Consider the following 18019-nt stretch of genomic DNA (forward strand, 5'->3'; position numbering starts at 1 on the left):
TTCCATGGGCATTTCTTGTCCTTCTGCTGTGTGTGTGTGCGCGCGTGTGTGTCAGGAGGTGGTCATGTTCTTCGGGACTGGTCTGGTCTAACGATAGCTAAAGAATTTCTTTTGATTATTTTTTAAAATTAGGTGCATTCACAGTAAAATGTGCATATTTAAGAGGACTTTTATTTTGAGTGGACTCCAGGCTGGCAGTGAAAAGGGTTTTTTGAAAACTGTTTAAAAACAATGTTCCGTGAACACCCCTGGAATAAAGTGGATTAGGATGAATACCGGATTCCTAAATGTTTTTGAAGTTTCCCTCGTTAAACACACTTTGTTCAATTAATACGGATCATTATCAAGCTACCGCAGAACGTGAGGATGAACTGATCTTTTGGGTTTGACACCTGTGATGTATATTATTTCAAAATTTAAACATTCAAAGTAATAAATACTGATGATGATTTATTTGTTGTTCAAGCACTCCAGTGAATGATAACTAGAAATTTGCACTTGAATGACTCCTGCTTGCCTTCTTGTAAATGAATTATACAAATACACGTACAAACATTAAAATTAATAGACCGATAAGACAATTCAGAGAATAAAAGCATCAAAAGGTACATTCTACAAAACTATTTAAGTGATAAGAAATTAAAAACATTCTTCAAAATTGTTGGGCGCGCCCTCCGTCGCGCGGTTCACCCCGGAAGTGACGCCTATTCCATGTTACGGCCAATCAGCGTTCATGGCACACATTTAAAAATCTTAAGCAGTATGTTAGGGTTTTTGCAGCGGTCGTCGACTCGGCAATACGGTAACGGTTTCCTTGTACACTGGATAAAACACACTTCTTGTTCAAGTAAGAAAGACTACTAGAAATATGTCGATTTTCAAGCGAAATTGACTGCTTTGCAAGACGTTTGTCCTGATGCTAACAGAAGCTAGAGGAGCTGTTGTCCTTTTGGCCAGTGTGAGCGTTGAAGTTGTGTTTTGGCATTTGGATAATTTTCCTGTCTTGTTGCGTCTAAAGAACCATGGTGAAGGAACGAATCCAGAAAAATCCAGCTCGGAGCACTCTGGCTGAGATTATGAACAAAGTGAAGGAGACGCGTAATAAGAAGCTGGCCCGGGCCGCGGCGTGCAACAGGGGGAAGAGAACCAGACTTGCCCACAACAGTAACACCAGTCGCTCATTAATTTCTGCTTGTCATTAGTTTTGATTGATCTAATGACATAAATATTTCATTCAGACCTTTACAAAGAAGATAATTGCTTTTATTGTAAAAACAACAAAAAAACAACCACAACAGCAACAATCCTTCCGCGTCGTGCAGTATGGTGCAGTGTGTGTCGTTCTTGTGAACATTAGGCAGCATGGCGCCAGGCGACCTTCTGGCCGCGGTGCAAAAAAACAACACGTCGCTGGCGATTGCACTGCAGACCGAGAAGGAGATGGTGCGACAGGCCAAAGCTGTCATCTTGCAGCTGACTGTGGAGCGGCAAGCCCTCCAACTGCAAGTGATAGTGCTCAAAAGGAAACTCCTGGAGCAGCGGGCCCTCGCCACTGCATCCACACTGGTAATCGGCGTCCTTGCAACAACTTAGTTAAGAATGTTTCCATAATGATAAGTCTCTTCAAATGGTGTTTTGATTCAGGCTGAGGTGTCAGAGTTGCCCATGGAAGTGGCAGAGTTGCCCGTGGAAGCAACAGTGGATCCACCATGGTACAACTTTCTTTCAATGTACATTTGAATACCACGACTTTCTAACTATGCCTGGTTGGAATTGTGCAGGAGAGAAAGCATTGGTGAAGGCAGGACGGCTGACGTTTCCCCGATTTGTGCAGGTACACACACAATAAGATATTGTGCAGATCAATTCATTTTATGGCAGACAGGAGAACTTACTAGAACTTCATACGTATGTGTTGCGCTTAATAGTATAGTATTAATTATTTAATTGATATTAATTAATAGTATTAATAATAAATTATTTCCAAGTAGTTAATTGTTTTTGGTATGGAGTAATTTCAGTAATCCAATTTACTATTTGGATAGATAAAAGAATGACTCGGTGTATCCTTTGTGTGAAATTAATCTGTAGATTCACTCAAAACTCTGACCCTGTAGTATGTGTTTAAAATGTCAGTTTTGTGGAGGACACTGAGTGCAGGTGTTGTCACCCAGTGGCGCTTATTTTTGTTCCCCTTTAGTATTACTTTTTGGTGGGGGCAGGAGATGCTTACTCTTATGTATTAGTACAATGACAACCTTTGACTGTGTTGACAGATTCTCCTAAAATGGACGCCCGGTCTGAATATGTCCAATTGGCTCTGCCGCCGACAGTGGTGGTGAGGCCAAAACACAATGGTGGAGAATGCAAGCGCAGAAGGCGGTCTAACTGCATAGGTTCCATCGGCGACATGAACTTGGAAGCGCTCAAAGAGAAGCCCCCCAAGCAACGTGAAGAACCCTGGGAGCTTTTGAAGGTTCAGGTGGACGATGGCATCCACATGCAGAAATCTGGAACGCCCGTGAGGGCTGGCAAACCGGCACGGCCCAAAGCGAAGGCGTCCATGCACAAGCCCCCCAAGCGAGGATGCCAACCAAGGCGAGCCCCTCTCAAAAAACCTTGTGAGAACCACAAGAACCAGGAGTGCTGCGCGCCATGCCCCGAGCAGTTCAACACCTCGCTGGGCTCGGACATTTTCGACTTCACATGCGAGGAGGCTGTTCACCGGACGCCCTTCAAGGGCAAGTTGGACAGCTTTGAAGACCCCGCCGCAGAGCCCCCGGCTCCGGACCCCGCCGCAGAACCTCTGAACTCTGGCTCACCATCTTCGCCATCCTCCGAGTCGGAAGATGACCTGTACATACCCAAGAAGGCCAGAAGGGGACGCTGGCCCCCTGAGACCGCCAAGATCATCACGCGCAGCAGGCGACCTCCCAACACAAACACCGGTCAGCATCCACGTTTTGATACTTGATTTCAGTTCTGTGGATGCCATGGTGACGACGACAAAATTAGGTGTTGGCGTAGTTTTGTAGTTGACTCCTCCCCCAACACAATGTAGACGGTTGAACAAACCTGCAAATTACTAACATTATACAGATGAAGTTAGCCCAACATGTCTTCACAGAAGTCCTGCGCCAGGGCATAGTGGCCACCGCTGTGCCTTCGGTCAGCACCCTGGCGGAAGCCGACAAGACCATTGATGACATCCTCTCCAGTTTGGAAGACTCCCTCTTCCAAAGTCAGCCTCCGCTTTCCCCTTCTCCACAGTGGCAACACCAGCGAGTGACTGTTCGCAAGAAACGTATGTTGATATTAGTGATGCCCATTTGTCCACTGTTTAGCTTGTGTTAGCTTACCATTCGCCTCCTTTTTTTTCTGGGAGTCACCCTGTGCATGTCTCCACTTCTTATTGTTCTTCTCCCCGTGCTGCCATCATGTCTCTCCAGGTGGGCCGGGTGGCTCCGTTCTGCACGTCGCCGCCAATCGAACGCCGCGGTGTCTCGGCTCTGATCTGAGTGACGTGACCAATGTGTTGCCTGCAGACCACCACGTCTCCCCACGAGCACGCCGACGCACCCTGGTGGTGGACTACAAGGAGCCTTCGTTGAACAAGTACGTTGATGCATGCATGAATGAATTTTTCCAAATGAGCGCCAGTCAATCGTTTGCCTTTTTATTGACCAAACAAGGCAGTGCAGGGCTCGAAGCTTATTTTTTGCCCAAGTTGCCCTCGGGCAAGTTGGAGAAAATTTTACTTGCCCGAAACAAAATTTTACTTGCCCGAATTTTTTTGGAGTGGATTTTTACTTGCCCGACACATTTTTGCAATAAAAAAGACAACACTATAAGTTTTGCCTTCATATGCCTTCGTATCCGCCAACCGGAAACAAGCTCTGCTGGTGCGCAGGCGCAGAAGAGCCAGGGACGAGTGAGGGAGCATGCATTTAATTACGAAGCGCTTTGCCGTTATCAATGTATTGCAGACTTACACGAGAAACTAACCGCTCCCTAGAAAACAAAATGTCGGACCAGAAGCGGCAGAAGTTGCGAGAAATTATGCACAAAATCGTGTTTTTACAGCTTGAAAACATGGTATTATGGCAGGGCAAGTGAGGAAAAATTTCTACTTGCCCGTCTGCCATCGCTACTTGCCCCGGGCAATCGGGCAATCGTTAGTTTCGAGCCCTGCAGTGTTTAAATGACGCATAGCTTCTTTTATTCAACAGGAAACTCCGGCGTGGGGACAAATTTACCGACTTGCAGTTCCTTTCGCCGAGCTCGCCCATTTTTAAGACCAAGTTGTCAGGCAGAAGGTCCCGAGAATCTGCCCGCGCAACACCCAAGCCAGACAAATTTAACGAGCCGTTTGTCAGATGTCGTGAACACTTTTAGTTGAAATGTGGTCTCTTTGCAATTCGTAAGTTGATCAACACGTGTAAATAATGAAAATAAAGTTTTTTCTTTTTCTTGTAAATAATAAAAACGGTTTTTTTCTTGTAAATAAAAAGTTTTTTTTCTTGTAAATATGCAGCATTAGTTGCATTAAGCGTAAAAACTAAAAAATAGTTTTAACCTTTAATTTTTTTAAGATTTGACTTCATTTAATTAGTAACCGTAAAGATCATGGACAGTCTTGCCAAGATGTCTGTGGAAATTGCAAGTTAAACACATTGATTTTTTTTAAATTAATTTTTGTAAATTGGCAACAGTATTCATACAAAGCCCATGATAATTTCACTTGAGCTCAGTGGCCTAGTGGTAGACTGTCAGCCCTGAGACTGGAAGGTTGTGGGTTCAAACCCCGGCCGGGTCATACCAAAGACTATACAAATGGGACCCATTACCTCCTTGCTTGGCACTCAGCATTAAGGGTTGGAATTGAGGGGTTAGATCACCAACTGATTCCCAAGCGCGGCATCGCTGCTGCTCACTGCTCCCCTCTCCCACAGGGGATGGATTAAAATCACATGGGCATGGGTTAAATGCAGAGGACAAATTTCACCACACCCAGATGTGTGTGTGACGACCATTGGGACTTTAACTTTTAACTTTGAGTCTTTGTGTTGGAGCTTAGTTAATTCCCTATATTGATTGTAGTATTATCATTATTTGTGGTCTGGCCTATGAATTATTTCTGTGCTACAGGACTGTCGCAGAAATTTTGAATATTGTGATAAAGGTCTTTATTTTCTGTAATGCAATTAAAAAACAAATGTCATACATTCTGGATTCATTACAAATCAATTGAAATATTGCAAGCCTTTAATAATTTTAAAATTGTTGATTATGGCACACAGCTTAAGAAAACTCAAATATCCTATCTCGAACTATTAGAATATCGTGAAAAAGTATACTAGTAGGGTATTCAACTAATCACTTGAATCGTCTAACTTGAAACACCTGCAAGGGTTTCCCGAGCCTTGAAAAACATTCAGCTTGGTTCAGTAAACTAAATCACAAGTATGGGAAAGACTGCTGATCTGACTGCTGTCCAGAGGACCATCATTGACACCCTCTATCAGGAAGGTAAGACACAAAAAGAAATTTCTCAAAGAGCAAGCTGTTCACAGAGTGCAGTTTCAAAGCACATCCACAAAAAGTCTGTTGGAAGGGGGAAATGTGGCAAGAAACGCTGCACAACCAAGAGAGATGACTGCAGCCTTAACAGCATTGTGAAGAAGAGTCGCTTCCAGAATTTGGGGGAGATTCAAAGACAGTGGACTGAAACTGAAGTCCAGGTATCAAAAGCCACTGTTCACAGAAGTGTCCGGGAAATGGCCTACAATAGCCTTATTCCTATCGTCAACCCACTTCTGAACAAGACAACAGAAGAAGCGTCTGATTTGGGCGATGGAAAAGAAGCACTGGACAGTTGCAGAGTGGTCCAAAGTCCTCTTTTCAGACGAAAGCAAGTTTTGTATTTCATTTGGAAGTCAAGGCACCAGAGTCTGGAGAAAGGCTGGAGAGGAGCAAAATCCAAGTTGCTTGAAATCCAGTGTGAAGTTCCCACAGTCAGCGATGGTTTGGGGAGCCATGTCAGCTGCTGGTGTTGGTCCACTGTGTTTCATCACGTCCAGAGTAAATGCAGATTTTAGAGCACTACATGCTTCCGTCTGCTGAAAAGCTCTATGGAGATGATGATTTCATTTTCCAGCATGACCTGGCACCTGCCTACAGTGCCAAAACCACCAGTAAATGGTGTACTGACCATGGCATTATTGTCCTCGATTGGCCTGCCAATTCCCCTGACCCGAACCCCATAGAGAATTTGTGGGGTATTGTGAAGAAGAAGCTGAAAGACACCAGACCCAACAATGCAAATGAGCTAAAGGCCGCTATTGAAGCATCCTGGGCATCCATATTACCTCAGCAATGTGACCGGCTGATTGCCTTCATGCCACGCCGCATTGGTTGCAGTAATCCGGGCAAAAGGATTCCCAACCAAATACTGAGTGCATTAATGGACATTGTCAAATGTTTGATTTTGTTTTGCTGTTATAAATCTTTTTTTTTTACTTGGTCTGAGGAAATATTCTAATATTTTGAGGTAGGATATTTGAGTTTTCTTAAGATGTATGCCATAATCAGCAATATTAAAATATTTCAGTTGATTTGTAATGATTCCAGAATGTATGACACTTTTTTTTATTTTTATTTGCATTACAGAAAATAAAGAACTTTATCACAATATTCTTATTTTCTGAGACAGTCCTGTATATGTGAAGCCAGATAGGGCCAGTGCCAGTCAGGTCTCCTCCTTTGCAGCCACCTCCTACCTATAATGAGGGAGTTATGACAGGTGTGTTTTCCTTTTGGCTTTTCTTGGTTTTGAAGGAGTAGTGATAGTTTTTCCAACCACTAAGATCACTAAAACCAGTACTAGATTGTTTTATTGTTTTATTTTTCTAGTATGAAAGTCAACCTGGAGATTTATGTTTGAGGTAAATAAATACGTGGATCCAAGTGATCACCCGCTATAAGATGAGGAAGCTGTGAGTAAAAACAGCTGATCAACTTTATGAATGAAAGCGCTGCTGCGCTACAAGGAAACAATTGAGACTGTGGAATGCAAAGTTGCCTATTGTGGATGTGGACTGCAACAAAATGGAATGATGGAATGATGTTTAAGGATGAACGAAACGGAAATTGAAGGAGTTTGTGTGGTAACCGGCGGCTCGGTGGAGCACTGGTTAGCACGTCCGCCTCGCAGTTAGGAGGGTGCGGGTTCGATTCCACCTCCGGCCCTCCCTGTGTGGAGTTTGCATGTTCTCCCCGGGCCTGCGTGGGTTTTCTCCGGGCACTCCGGTCTCCTCCCACATCCCAAAAACATGCTTGGTAGGCTGATTGTGGACTCCAAATTGTCCCTATTTGCGAGTGCGAATGGTTGTTTGTCTCTGTGTGCCCTGCGATTGGCTGGCAACCGGTTCAAGGTGTCCCCCGCCTACTGCCCGATGACGGCTGGGATAGGCTCCAGCACTCCCGCGACCCCCGTGGGGACTAAGCGGTTCAGAAAATGGATGGATGGATGTGTGGTAACCTGTGAGGATGTCGGACACACTTGTGTAATTGATCCCGCAGCTGGGGTTATTAGGGTCACGCAGAGCCGGATTGGGGGCATGCACGAGAGAATTAAATGAAATTAAGGCTTTGAGGACTGATGTTGGAAATGTTGATAAAGTCAGTGACGCATTTGAATTGTTTAAAGGATGAATTTACAAATGCGCACGAGTCTGCGCAAGAACTCTTAACGCAGGAGGAAAAGGACAATTATTATGATGACTGGTATGAACCCAGGATAACTAACCTGAATTATTTCATTAAAGAAGTGGAAACATGGAAAAGAGAAATTGCACAGTCAAAGATTGGACCACAGGACAGCATGTCAAATGTATCACGCAGATCAAAGTCTAGCGCTGCCTCGTCAGTCTCCTCAACATTAAAGAAGGCCAAGGTAGATCAGGCTGCTGCACTGGCACGAGCTGCTGCATTGAAATAACTTACTGCTGCAACATTGTCTGTAAAAGTGTATCGAATGCTGCGGGAGCTGCAATTACCACTCAATGATTCAACTTTTTGCACAGATAGCACATCTGTATTGAAATACATCCACAATCAAACAAAGAGATTTCAGACATTTGGATCCAACAGAATTGCAGTGATCCAGGATCTCTCTCATCCAAGCCAGTGGAGATAAATAAATCCAAAAGACAATCCAGCCGACACTGCTCACGAGGGTTGCATGTGGAATTGTTCCTCAGATCAAAATGGCTGTGTGTTCCTGAATACCTGAGCAAAGACAAAAGGACATGGCCAAAGGTTAAACAAAGTCTGGGAGAAATATCAGCAAATGACCCTGAAGTGAAAAAAGAGGTAACTGTTAAAAGTGTGGAAAAGGGGATCTCAGTCAACAGTGCGTGGATCAAAAGTGAACATCCAATCGAATATCACTCATCATGGAACCAACTTCAGAAATCTGTGGCCTGGATATTAAAGGTGAAAAGAATGCTTCAACTACTAAATCAGCTAAAAAAGGATCAGACACATGTGTCTTCAGAGACAAAGCAAAAACTCAAAGACAAGCATGGAACAAAAAACAGTGGAGGATATGCAAGAGGTTGTAATTTTCGGACTATAAGTCTCGTTTTTTCCATAGTTTGGGTGGGAGGGCGACTTATAATAAGGAGCGACTTACATGTGTTGTTTTTTACAAAAAATTTCCCCCCCAAAAAAAGTGAAACCACGGTAAACGAACCGCGATATAGCAAGGGATAACTGTAATTTGAATTTCAATTGACGTCAGCAGCGCAACGTGGCGTGGCGGTTGTTTACATAAAGGACAAAGATTGATCACGGGATGACGAAGATGACGAAGGACCCCACGTACTACCGGCATCATTAGCGGCTTTGTTTCTAAGTGACACGGCGGACGAAAAGTTTGAAGGATTTAGGGATTTAGAGTGACACAGAAGGTTTGAAAAACTATTATGGCTTTTACCCACGCTCGGTCCTACTCTACAGAGCTCTTTCACCTCCGTGGATTGAAGTCGGGGGCCACCGCTCGGCCGGGTGGCTGTCCAGGGACGGTGAATGGGGCTCGGACATGGCTTTTACGCACACCCGGTCCTACTCTACGGAGCTCTCTTTCACCTCCGTGGATGGAAGTCGAGGACCGCCGCTCCGGGGACGGTGGATAGGGCTTGGTCATGGCTTTTACGCACGCCCGGTACTATTCTATGGAGCTCACTTCCACTTCCGTGGCTGTCACGCCGCCACACGCCTGGAAGTTTGTTTTGTTAAATAAAGAGCCGTTTACCAAACCCACGTCTTTCCTTGAACTTTGTTAACGCTACAATATAGTAGTTATATAGTAGATCTGTGGAATAACGACAAGGCTGACGTCAGGGCGCACGCGCGGCGTTGTTGACAAAGGACAAGGAATTTGATCGATGGATTTAATGATTTAGAGTGCACAGATGGTTTGATAATACTATTGCTTATATAATAGTTATTTGATATCTAATTTATATATCGTTATATGGGCCTGTGGAATATTTTGAAGTGCAAGCGCCGTCAGCTGCGCACACCCATTGTTGACAAAGGATGATCGATGGATTTAATGATTTGGAGTGACACAGATGGTTTGATAACATTATTGCTTATATAATAGTTATTTGATATCTAATTTATATAGCGTTATATGGGCCTGTGGAATATTTTGAAGTGCAAGCGCCATCAGCGGCGCGCACACATTGTTGACAAAGGACGATCGATGGATTTAATGAATTGGAGTGACACAGATGGTTTTATTAACGTGTTATTTATGTACCATTTTTTTCCGTGTATAATGCGCCCCCATGTATAATACGCACCCTAAAAATGGCATGTTGATGCTGGAAAAAAGCCTGTACCCATGTATAATACGCACCCAATTTTTTTTTTTTTTTTTTTTTTTTTTTTTAAGTCCCAATGATCGTCACACACGCAGGGAGGCAATGGGTCCCATTTTTATAGTCTTTGGTATGGTCTTAACTAGGCTGGATGTATTTTTTTTTGTTGGCGTTGATTTCTCCGACTGCCCGTAAAGGCACCACCGCAATCAGTGCGGACATGTGAAATAGGCGTGCGGACGTGAAAAAGGCGGCTCTGTATGGGAGAGACGTTGAAGAGGAATAAAAACACCTTTGGAAACCAAAAAAACACCTTTGCAAACCAAAACTTGCTCCTCGTCGTGACTCGGAGCCGCAACAAATGTTTCGGATTTGTGTAGGGTACATTGTGACAGCAAACGAGCAGGTGATCGAGCAAGCGTCTGATACGAGAGCATTGCGGTCGTATGGAGCGTGTTTGAAGTGAACAGCAGAGACGAAAGGAACAAGGCAAAGTGTTGTGAAATAAAATATTACCTGTAATACGCATTTAGGTTTAGAACGGAACTCTCGCTCTTTAGTATATAGCTGACGTGTCTTGCGCATCCGTCCGCATTTTGTTATTTTGTTATTTGCTGATTGTATTAAACTATCACATTCATTGTCAGTCAAGAAGAGAAGAGGACTATTCGCATCGGATCCATAGTGCGCATGCGCAGTGATACTGCCTCGGTATGACGTCCGGTCCTCGATGGAGATTAAAAAACAAACAATAAAGACAACACACCATCAAGGATTGCACCATCGCATCAAACGATGTGTCGTCAATTATGAATTTTACTGACTAAGTGTGTTGGGCAGGATGGCTGAATGCGATGCGCGATTGACAACAAACAAGAAGAAAGGTGATTTCAAGTTTTATTTCGAGGGAGATTTGTCATGTCTCGTCCCCAGTTTTGCTATGTGTCTAGGTTGCCATAGTTTCTGTTTGCGTCGCCCCGCTCTTCCTGTGTCACCTCAATCAATGTAACGTGTTTTGTATTTAAGTCCTGTCTGCCCCTCGCTCACCGTCGGATCATTGCATGTGTTACTGTCATGATGTCTGTTTGGTTTCTGTTCCTGTCTTTGGTAATGTTACCATGTCTTTTTGTTCCACGTCTATGTCTGTCAGTCCTGTTGTTGGTTTTGTTGTACCATGATTTTCTAAAAAAAAAAAAAAAAAAATTTAGGACAATTAATTAGTTAAATTTCGCGCATTATACACGGAAAAAAACGGTAATAGTTTTTTGAATACCTCTGAATTTTACGTCAGGGCCGTTCTCAGCTCTTCGTTTGTGTTTATGTTACGTTAGCATACCTATCGTTTAGCCTGTTGTTGCTCCTTCATGACTGTTCTTGGTGTTGGATTTTGTCGAATAAATTGCCCCCCAAAAAACTTATACTCCGGAGCGACTTATATATGTTTTCTTTTCACTTTTTTGGGCATTTTATGGCTGATGCGTCTTGTACTCCGGAGCGACTTATAGTCCGAAAATTACGGTATCCCAAATTTCAATTTTCACTATTTTGGTAGTCGTTTCAAATTATAAAGACATCGTGTGAAAAGTACTCAATAAACACGACGCAATCTTTTCAAGAAGCCTTTTCATTTAATTCCGTCTAAAAAAAGCAACTAATACTGCCGTCATTAAAACCAAACTGTACAAAGAGCGCCTCTTAGAAAAATGCTTTTTGTCTTCCTTAATACAAAACAGAGAAACAACACAGTATTGCACAAAGTATAAAGTTGTGAATCTCTAGCTGCAGCACAAAGAAAAATTAAATTAAGACTTACTTGAATTGGTTAAACAGCAGTCAAACTGTCGAGAAAGCATAATGCTCGAGCTAATGGAAGAAAAAGTGCAGTTTGTGATAGTCGCACGGCGGCCCTACATAAAAGGGGAAGAGCCAAACCGCGTGCCCACTCGCCGCCGTGTTTTGGCAGGACTGCCTACTTGTCGATGAGGCCAGCCTCCTTGATCTTGTTGTAGAAGAACTTCTCTAGGAGGTTGGCGCACTTGTAGTACTCGCTCTCGGGTGGGTTGTACTCGCGGCAGTTGGTGAAGACGCGCTGCATGTCAGCCATGAAGAGCTTGCGCGTGGTGTAGTAGCGACTCTTGAGCCGCTCACTCATGGTCTTCAGGTCTGCAACGGGTTTACCAGACCATTTTTGAAACGTCTTGCTCTTCATTTGTGTCGCTAGCGCAGACGTATCTCGGACTCACCCATAGGGAAACGGATGACTTGGTAGTAGCCCGGCGCCTCCGTCTTCTTGACCGGCTCCATGAAGGGCCAAGCATTCTGGTGACTCTGCAAGACGGCGTAGACGGCGACTGTGAGACCTGAGCATGCGCTACATGTATGGCGTGCGTGCGAGTCACCTTGACGTGCTGCAGGATGTTCTTGAGCTGGCCGTACAGCTGCTCGGCGTCCTTCACGTCCTTCCTACGGCGGAGGCGGAAATTGTTAGCCCAGCTAGCGTGGCGCTCACAGCGCGCGTGACGCTTGCGTCACTCACCCTCTGGCCGGTGGCTTCCAACCAGTTTCACCTGCGCAACAGAGACACACGAGAGGTCAAAAGAGGGACGGCGGGCATCAAGACACGGAAGCGGACGCACGGATGCCGGGGATGCTCTCGATGGGAATTTGCCTGACGCCGTCCTTGAAGCAGGAAAGGCCCGGGTAGACCTTGCGGATCTGGACCTGCTTCCTCTCGATCAGCTTCCTGATGATCTGGAACGGCGGGAAACGAGGAACACCAACTCACATTTGCACGCACGACTTTGAAAGCCAAAGCCGGACTTCAGAGCTGATTTGGAAGCCGTAGCCGGGCTTTGAGACTCGCGGACACCCACTCGCCTCTTTTTGCTTCTTGATGATGACGGAGAACTCAGTGTAGGGAATGCTGGGGTTGAGCTCGCAGCCCATGAGCGTGGCTCCCTCGTAGTCCTTGATGTAGCCCACGTACTTGGCCTTAGGCACCTTTATGTCCTTAGAGAAGCCCTGGGAGGGAGGGGCGGGGCGAACGGGGCAACGCGTCAGCGAGCCTGGTTAAGAGGCGCGGCCGTCGTCGGTCACCGGACAACCTGCTTCTTGAAGTATCCGATGGCGTATTCGTCGGCGTAGGTGAGGAAGTTGAGGATGCGGTGCTTGATGTGATACTCCTTCAGGTGGTTCATCAGGTGGGTGCCGTACCCCTGACGAAACAACCACCGCACACTCGTATTCGTGGAGGCCATTTGCCAGACGCTTGCGCTCAGAATCCATTGTACCTTGACCTGCTCGTTGGAGCTGACGGCGCAGAAAACAATTTCGGTGAAGCCTTGGGATGGAAACATCCGAAAGCAGATTCCGCCGATCACGCGGCCGTCCTTGATCAGCGACAGCGTCTTGTGCTTCCTGTCCAAAGAAAGCAAGAGGCCAGCGAGTAATGATGCTTGGGGGCGGGAAGGCCACTTCGGGCCGGGCAGCCACTCACGGGTCAAAGACGAGGCGCGTGATGTACTCCTTGGGCATGCGTGGCAGCTGGTGCGAGAAGACGTTCTGCAGGCCCACCAGCCACATGAGAATCCTCTTGTTGGGCTTCTGGTGCAGCGAGTTGCCGATGACGTGGAACTCGATCACGCCTCGCCGCTCCTCCAGGCGGGCCGCTTCGTCGCGCGCTGAGTGGGCCGACAGCAGGCCCGTCTGCTGAGTGTGGAGGGAAGCAAACAAAAAGACCAGTGCCACCGGGAAAAGCAAACCCTTTTTATTTCCATTTGGTACCGGCGCCCTGGTACTGACCTCTGGGACGGTGGGGTCCGCGATGGTAGCCATCACCTCGTTGATGAGCTCCATGGGAATGTCTCCCACCACTCTGGGCCTCTTGTTCTCCTCTTGGGGGAGGGGTTCCGAGAGCTTGCGCTTCTCACCAACTGCTATGAAAGAACGTGCAAAGTGAAAGCACGACGGGCAAGGAGGACTCATGATGTTATTGTACCGGGACTTGGCTCCAGAACTGTCTGTGTTTTCCTGGCAGGACTAATGGCGCCGCTCGAAAGGTCCACGCACGACGTGGGGCTGATGCTGTAGTACACGGGCCTGGCCACCGGGGGCGCACTGACTACTAAAGAGAGGGCACAGGTGGATTAGTGAACGTGAGCAAATTTGGGACTAAGATCAATTTTGACACTGCTTTAAAAAATTCTTTTTGTTGTTTCTAGCACATGGAGAGCCGTATTCTGTGCGGCTTACCGGTATGGACGGCAATTTGAGCCCCTGGGGCCCCTGATGAAAAGTCTTGGTTCCAGATGGGAGAGCTGTGGCTGTAGACTTCCTCCTCCAGCATGGACAGGAACCTGAAAACGCAGCCAGCTGCCGCTAGCCAACCAACGACAGGCCCGGCCGACGCTTTGACTTATGCCGCTCTGACTTGGGAAAGTGCGTGAGGATGAGCGTCCTCTTCTCAGGTGGCAGCTTGTCCTTCTCCTGCCTGGCCTGCTCCAGCAGCTGCTTGCGCATGACGGTGAAGACGGAACGCAGCAGCGTGCGGCCGAAGATCTGTGTGGTCTCGTGGCGCGGCAGGCTGTCGCAGAAGCGAGGCACGTTGCTGTAGCACAGCCACCTGCGACAAACAAACCAGACGAGTGTTTGTGCGTGAGCGAGCGACTCGGCCGGCGACTCGCAGGTGGATCACCAGCGAGTACGTCGCTTGCCGTTTGTAAGTGGCATTGTCGTCGTTGTCACATCACTGTTTTATTTTGTAGCTTCTACGCTCAACTACGGCAATATCCGATGCCGCTCAGACGTATTTTTGTCCTCTTTTGCCCCAGGATGCGAAATGTGCTCATCTACGTGGAAAGCCTGAACGGTGCGGCGAGCAACGTGACTCGGTCCGTAGACGTGAGGGTGGGCACCTGGTGTAATTGGCCTTGTATCCGGCCGCATCGTCGTTGGAGAGTCTCTGGCGCCTCTGCGACGGCGTCTCCAGCTGCCAGCAGTTGATCTGCTTGAGGAACATCTTGGCCAGCTCCACAATGGTCTGATGCTCTTTGGACGGCAGGTGGCTGAATTTGTACTGGACAAAATTGTTGACGCCCTGCAGCCCCAGCACAGCAGACGTTAGAAATAGAAGCAGGCTGTTTGCCGGCGCGGGTCCGGCTACCTGCTCGATGCTGGGTCTCTCGAAAGGCGGAGTCTCCTGCGCTTCAAGCATGGGCTTGCCCATTTGGAGAATGCATTTCCTCAGGAGCTGACAGAGAAACACGCACAATGGCAAGACGCCTTTTGCTCAAACGCAAAAACCTTCCCTCGAAAAATTAAAGTAAATTCTGAGGTGCTTGAGTGCCATCGCGTTGCGGGAGCTTACTTTGAAGAGGGAGAAGTAGACCTGCTTGGTGTCAGCGTCCTCCTCCTTGTGCACGCATGTGTACAAGTACTCCACGTCCAGCACCAAACCCAGCAGACGATTTATCTCGTCCTCAGGGACATGCTCTAGGTGGCTCACGTGATCCCCTGGGGGGAAAGAAAAAACAAAACAAAGGGTCACATGACGGATGAGCGCATGTTGGGCCACCTGACAAAAGGCACGCACCCAAAGCGTGCGAACAGCTGCGGCAGGGCTGGTGCAGGTTGCCGGCGGCGGGATGCTGCTCGTTGCGCGGCGGCGTGACTGGCGGGTTCTGACTCTTCCAGCCATTGCACTTGCACGCGCCCTCTGCCTGCATACACACAAACGGCACAAACTTGGATTTTAGCTTTCCAAAACAAATTGTTGTGCAAAACGCTAATAAACATTCATTTTATTCCTGATGCAAAACGGGGCAGAGAATGTGTAAATAAAAAATCACCAAAGTCTCCACCAGTACTGCCATAATCCATTAGATTGGATAGAATCTTTGTTGAATACATACATATTGTTCATATTTTTTTTTATCTTGAAACAGGGGCTGTTTTTTTCCACTTGAGCAAATGTTGCATATTTAAAAGTCATCGTAAGCTTACCTAAAAGCTCTTTTGTAAGTTATTAATTGCCCTTCCCGTTTGTCTACTAATATGAAAGCAACGGCTCAGTCTGACTCTGCTTTTGTCGCTCTCCTTTCAAACATGTGTCCGTCCTGTCAAGTGTCTGGCGTAAGGTGCTAGTGCGCATGCTCGTGGAAACAACAACAACCACACACACACACACCACCAGCCTGCAGCTGTCAGCCTGTCAAAACAAAGGCCGCGTCTGTAAAAAAAACCTCCCAATAATCGTATTCCCCAGTCGCCACTCCTAAACGCCACTTGATGTGCAAACGATAGCGGAGCGCCTAGAATGCGTTTTGATATGAAGCCTCTCCAAGCCCTTTTTTTTTTACCAATGTTTAAACTCGCGGCCCGCCCCCCGTGTAAAATCAAGCCTGCAGATGGAAGGCCCGCTTTGGGAACTCTGGTCGAAATCACCACAAATCTTGCTTTGTTTTTCTATTAAACCTGCATGGTGCTAATGGCTTGTATCGATTTGCAGCTAGCGTGGTACATGTTGTGGAAAGGAAGAAAATGCAAGAAAAGCGAACTGACTCCTTGGAGGGGGAGGATGACGAAAATACGGAGCCCACCTTGCAGGACGAATAGATTCCGAGCTTCTCAAGCTTCTTGTGGCGAGGCGACGTGCCGAGCTGCGCCTTCTTGACGCTGATCCGCGCGGAGCCTCCGGCGGCCCCAGAGCCCTCGGCGCCCCCCGGGCCCGGAGCGGCGGGAGTCGAGCCCGCGGCGCCGATGGCCGGCGAGCCCTGCTGAATCCCTGCGTTGTCGGCCATGGTGCCGATCCCGACGGAGGGGGAGCGACGCCCCCGCCCGTCTCGTCCACCCCCTCCTCCCCCCGGTGCCGGTGGTCGTCCACCGGGGACCGAGCGCCTCTCTCGCCGCCGTCCGCCCTAGTCCCCCAGAGGAGGATCAGACATGGCGCTCGTCATTCTTTTCCATGTCGAGAGCGCACTTCTATTTTCTGCCTATGGGGGGCGCCGCGGGGACGCCAGGCAACCGATAACAGCGTTCGCCTCGATTACTTTGGACTTGAACGCCTCAAGGTCAAGCAGGCCCAAAAGTAGACTTGATCTACTATTTTGAAGGACGGAAAAAATTAATGGATTGTTTTTGTTTATAGCACACACCGCTATTTTTCATTGGGTCATTTTCCTTTCGCTTCATACATCTGGTTGACGTTTTACGACATCTATTATAAAAAATAATGTGCATTCTTAACCCCCCCGCACCCCACATTGAAATATGACTCAAGCAGTTATGCTATGTGGCTGACAATGTCGTATTTTTAAATGGATTACAGTTTTTTTCACCACCAAATGTATTGTACTTTTTGACAGTAAATGTAACTTCTGTCAATAAATCAACGAAAAGAAAACGTGATATAAAAGTTATTAAAAAATTCTATATTTGGGAAAAAGTGTTTTCTTTTTAAAGTATGAAAAGATTCTGAAGAATGATGGTCGAACTTGGAATTTAATGTGGAAAATGCAGTCAAAAATGGTTGGGGTCACGAGAACTCATCTCTTGATGATTTCTAAGTTAAGTACCGTGTTTTTCGCACCAAAAGGCGCACTGGATTATAAACCGCACACTCATTGAATTTTTTTATTTTAGAAATTATTTCATATATAGGGTGCACCGGATTAAAAGGCGCATAAAATAGAAGCTATACTGCAACAAACTGAGGTTGACTAGGGTTGCGGTATGCATCCACTAGCCCAGTGCTTCTCAATTATTTTCTGTTACGCCCCCCCCCCTAGCAAGAAGAAATCTATTCGCGCCCCCCCTCCCCACCGTGACTATCCTAACTTGTCTTGTAAGTCGTAAAATGTTGCACTGTCGCAAACGTGACAGAAGTAACAATGAGAGCGCCACTGCCCCCTGCTGTAGTAAACGCGCAATTACACTTTATTCTAGTACTGCCCAAAAAAAAGCCTGTTCCCCAGGGTCACACGCGCCCCCCCCAGGAATAGCACCGCGCCCCCCAAGGGGGGCGCGCCCCACTATTTGAGAAGCACTGCACTAGCCAATAACCAATGAGCCCTCTGTGAACAATCGCGTTTCTCAAACAATCTCCTATAAAATGATCAGAACTGACTAAAGTT

At 46.8% G+C, this 18019-nt stretch overlaps 2 protein-coding genes across 13 annotated transcripts; one reads left to right on the plus strand and one right to left on the minus strand.

Moving 5' to 3' along the window:
- Positions 1-708: 708 nt before the first annotated feature.
- sgo1 (shugoshin 1) lies at positions 709-5223 on the plus strand. Of its 2 annotated transcripts, none has more exons than XM_061267737.1 (9): positions 709-802; positions 1019-1164; positions 1358-1566; positions 1645-1712; positions 1782-1834; positions 2277-2948; positions 3128-3304; positions 3450-3615; positions 4230-5223. In XM_061267737.1, exons 2-9 carry the CDS (start codon positions 1023-1025, stop codon positions 4393-4395), a joined length of 1653 nt encoding a protein of 550 aa, XP_061123721.1. In that variant the 5' UTR covers positions 709-802; positions 1019-1022; the 3' UTR covers positions 4396-5223. The 2 variants fall into 2 exon arrangements, with proteins under 2 accessions (XP_061123721.1, XP_061123722.1); XM_061267738.1 differs by having other exon boundaries at positions 710-847.
- Positions 5224-8045: 2822 nt separating this feature from the next.
- kat2b (K(lysine) acetyltransferase 2B) lies at positions 8046-16870 on the minus strand. Of its 11 annotated transcripts, none has more exons than XM_061267486.1 (20): positions 16487-16869; positions 15481-15607; positions 15256-15401; positions 15052-15138; positions 14804-14985; positions 14320-14511; positions 14142-14245; positions 13888-14013; positions 13692-13825; positions 13387-13598; positions 13181-13307; positions 12995-13105; positions 12768-12911; positions 12527-12641; positions 12427-12457; positions 12290-12353; positions 12134-12218; positions 11864-12053; positions 11704-11753; positions 8243-8289 (listed from the first exon to the last, which is right to left on the minus strand). In XM_061267486.1, the coding sequence occupies exons 1-20, from the start codon at positions 16685-16687 to the stop codon at positions 8258-8260; spliced, it is 2460 nt and encodes an 819-aa protein (XP_061123470.1). In that variant the 5' UTR covers positions 16688-16869; the 3' UTR covers positions 8243-8257. The 11 variants fall into 11 exon arrangements, with proteins under 11 accessions (XP_061123464.1, XP_061123466.1, XP_061123463.1 ...); XM_061267484.1 differs by lacking the exon at positions 8243-8289 and adding an exon at positions 10885-11072 and having other exon boundaries at positions 16487-16870; XM_061267480.1 differs by lacking the exon at positions 11704-11753 and having other exon boundaries at positions 8046-8289; positions 13692-13822; positions 16487-16870.
- Positions 16871-18019: the final 1149 nt, after the last annotated feature.

The sequence above is a fragment of the Syngnathus typhle genome, linkage group LG20 (genome assembly GCF_033458585.1).
Source record: "Syngnathus typhle isolate RoL2023-S1 ecotype Sweden linkage group LG20, RoL_Styp_1.0, whole genome shotgun sequence".
Taxonomy (NCBI): domain Eukaryota; kingdom Metazoa; phylum Chordata; class Actinopteri; order Syngnathiformes; family Syngnathidae; genus Syngnathus; species Syngnathus typhle.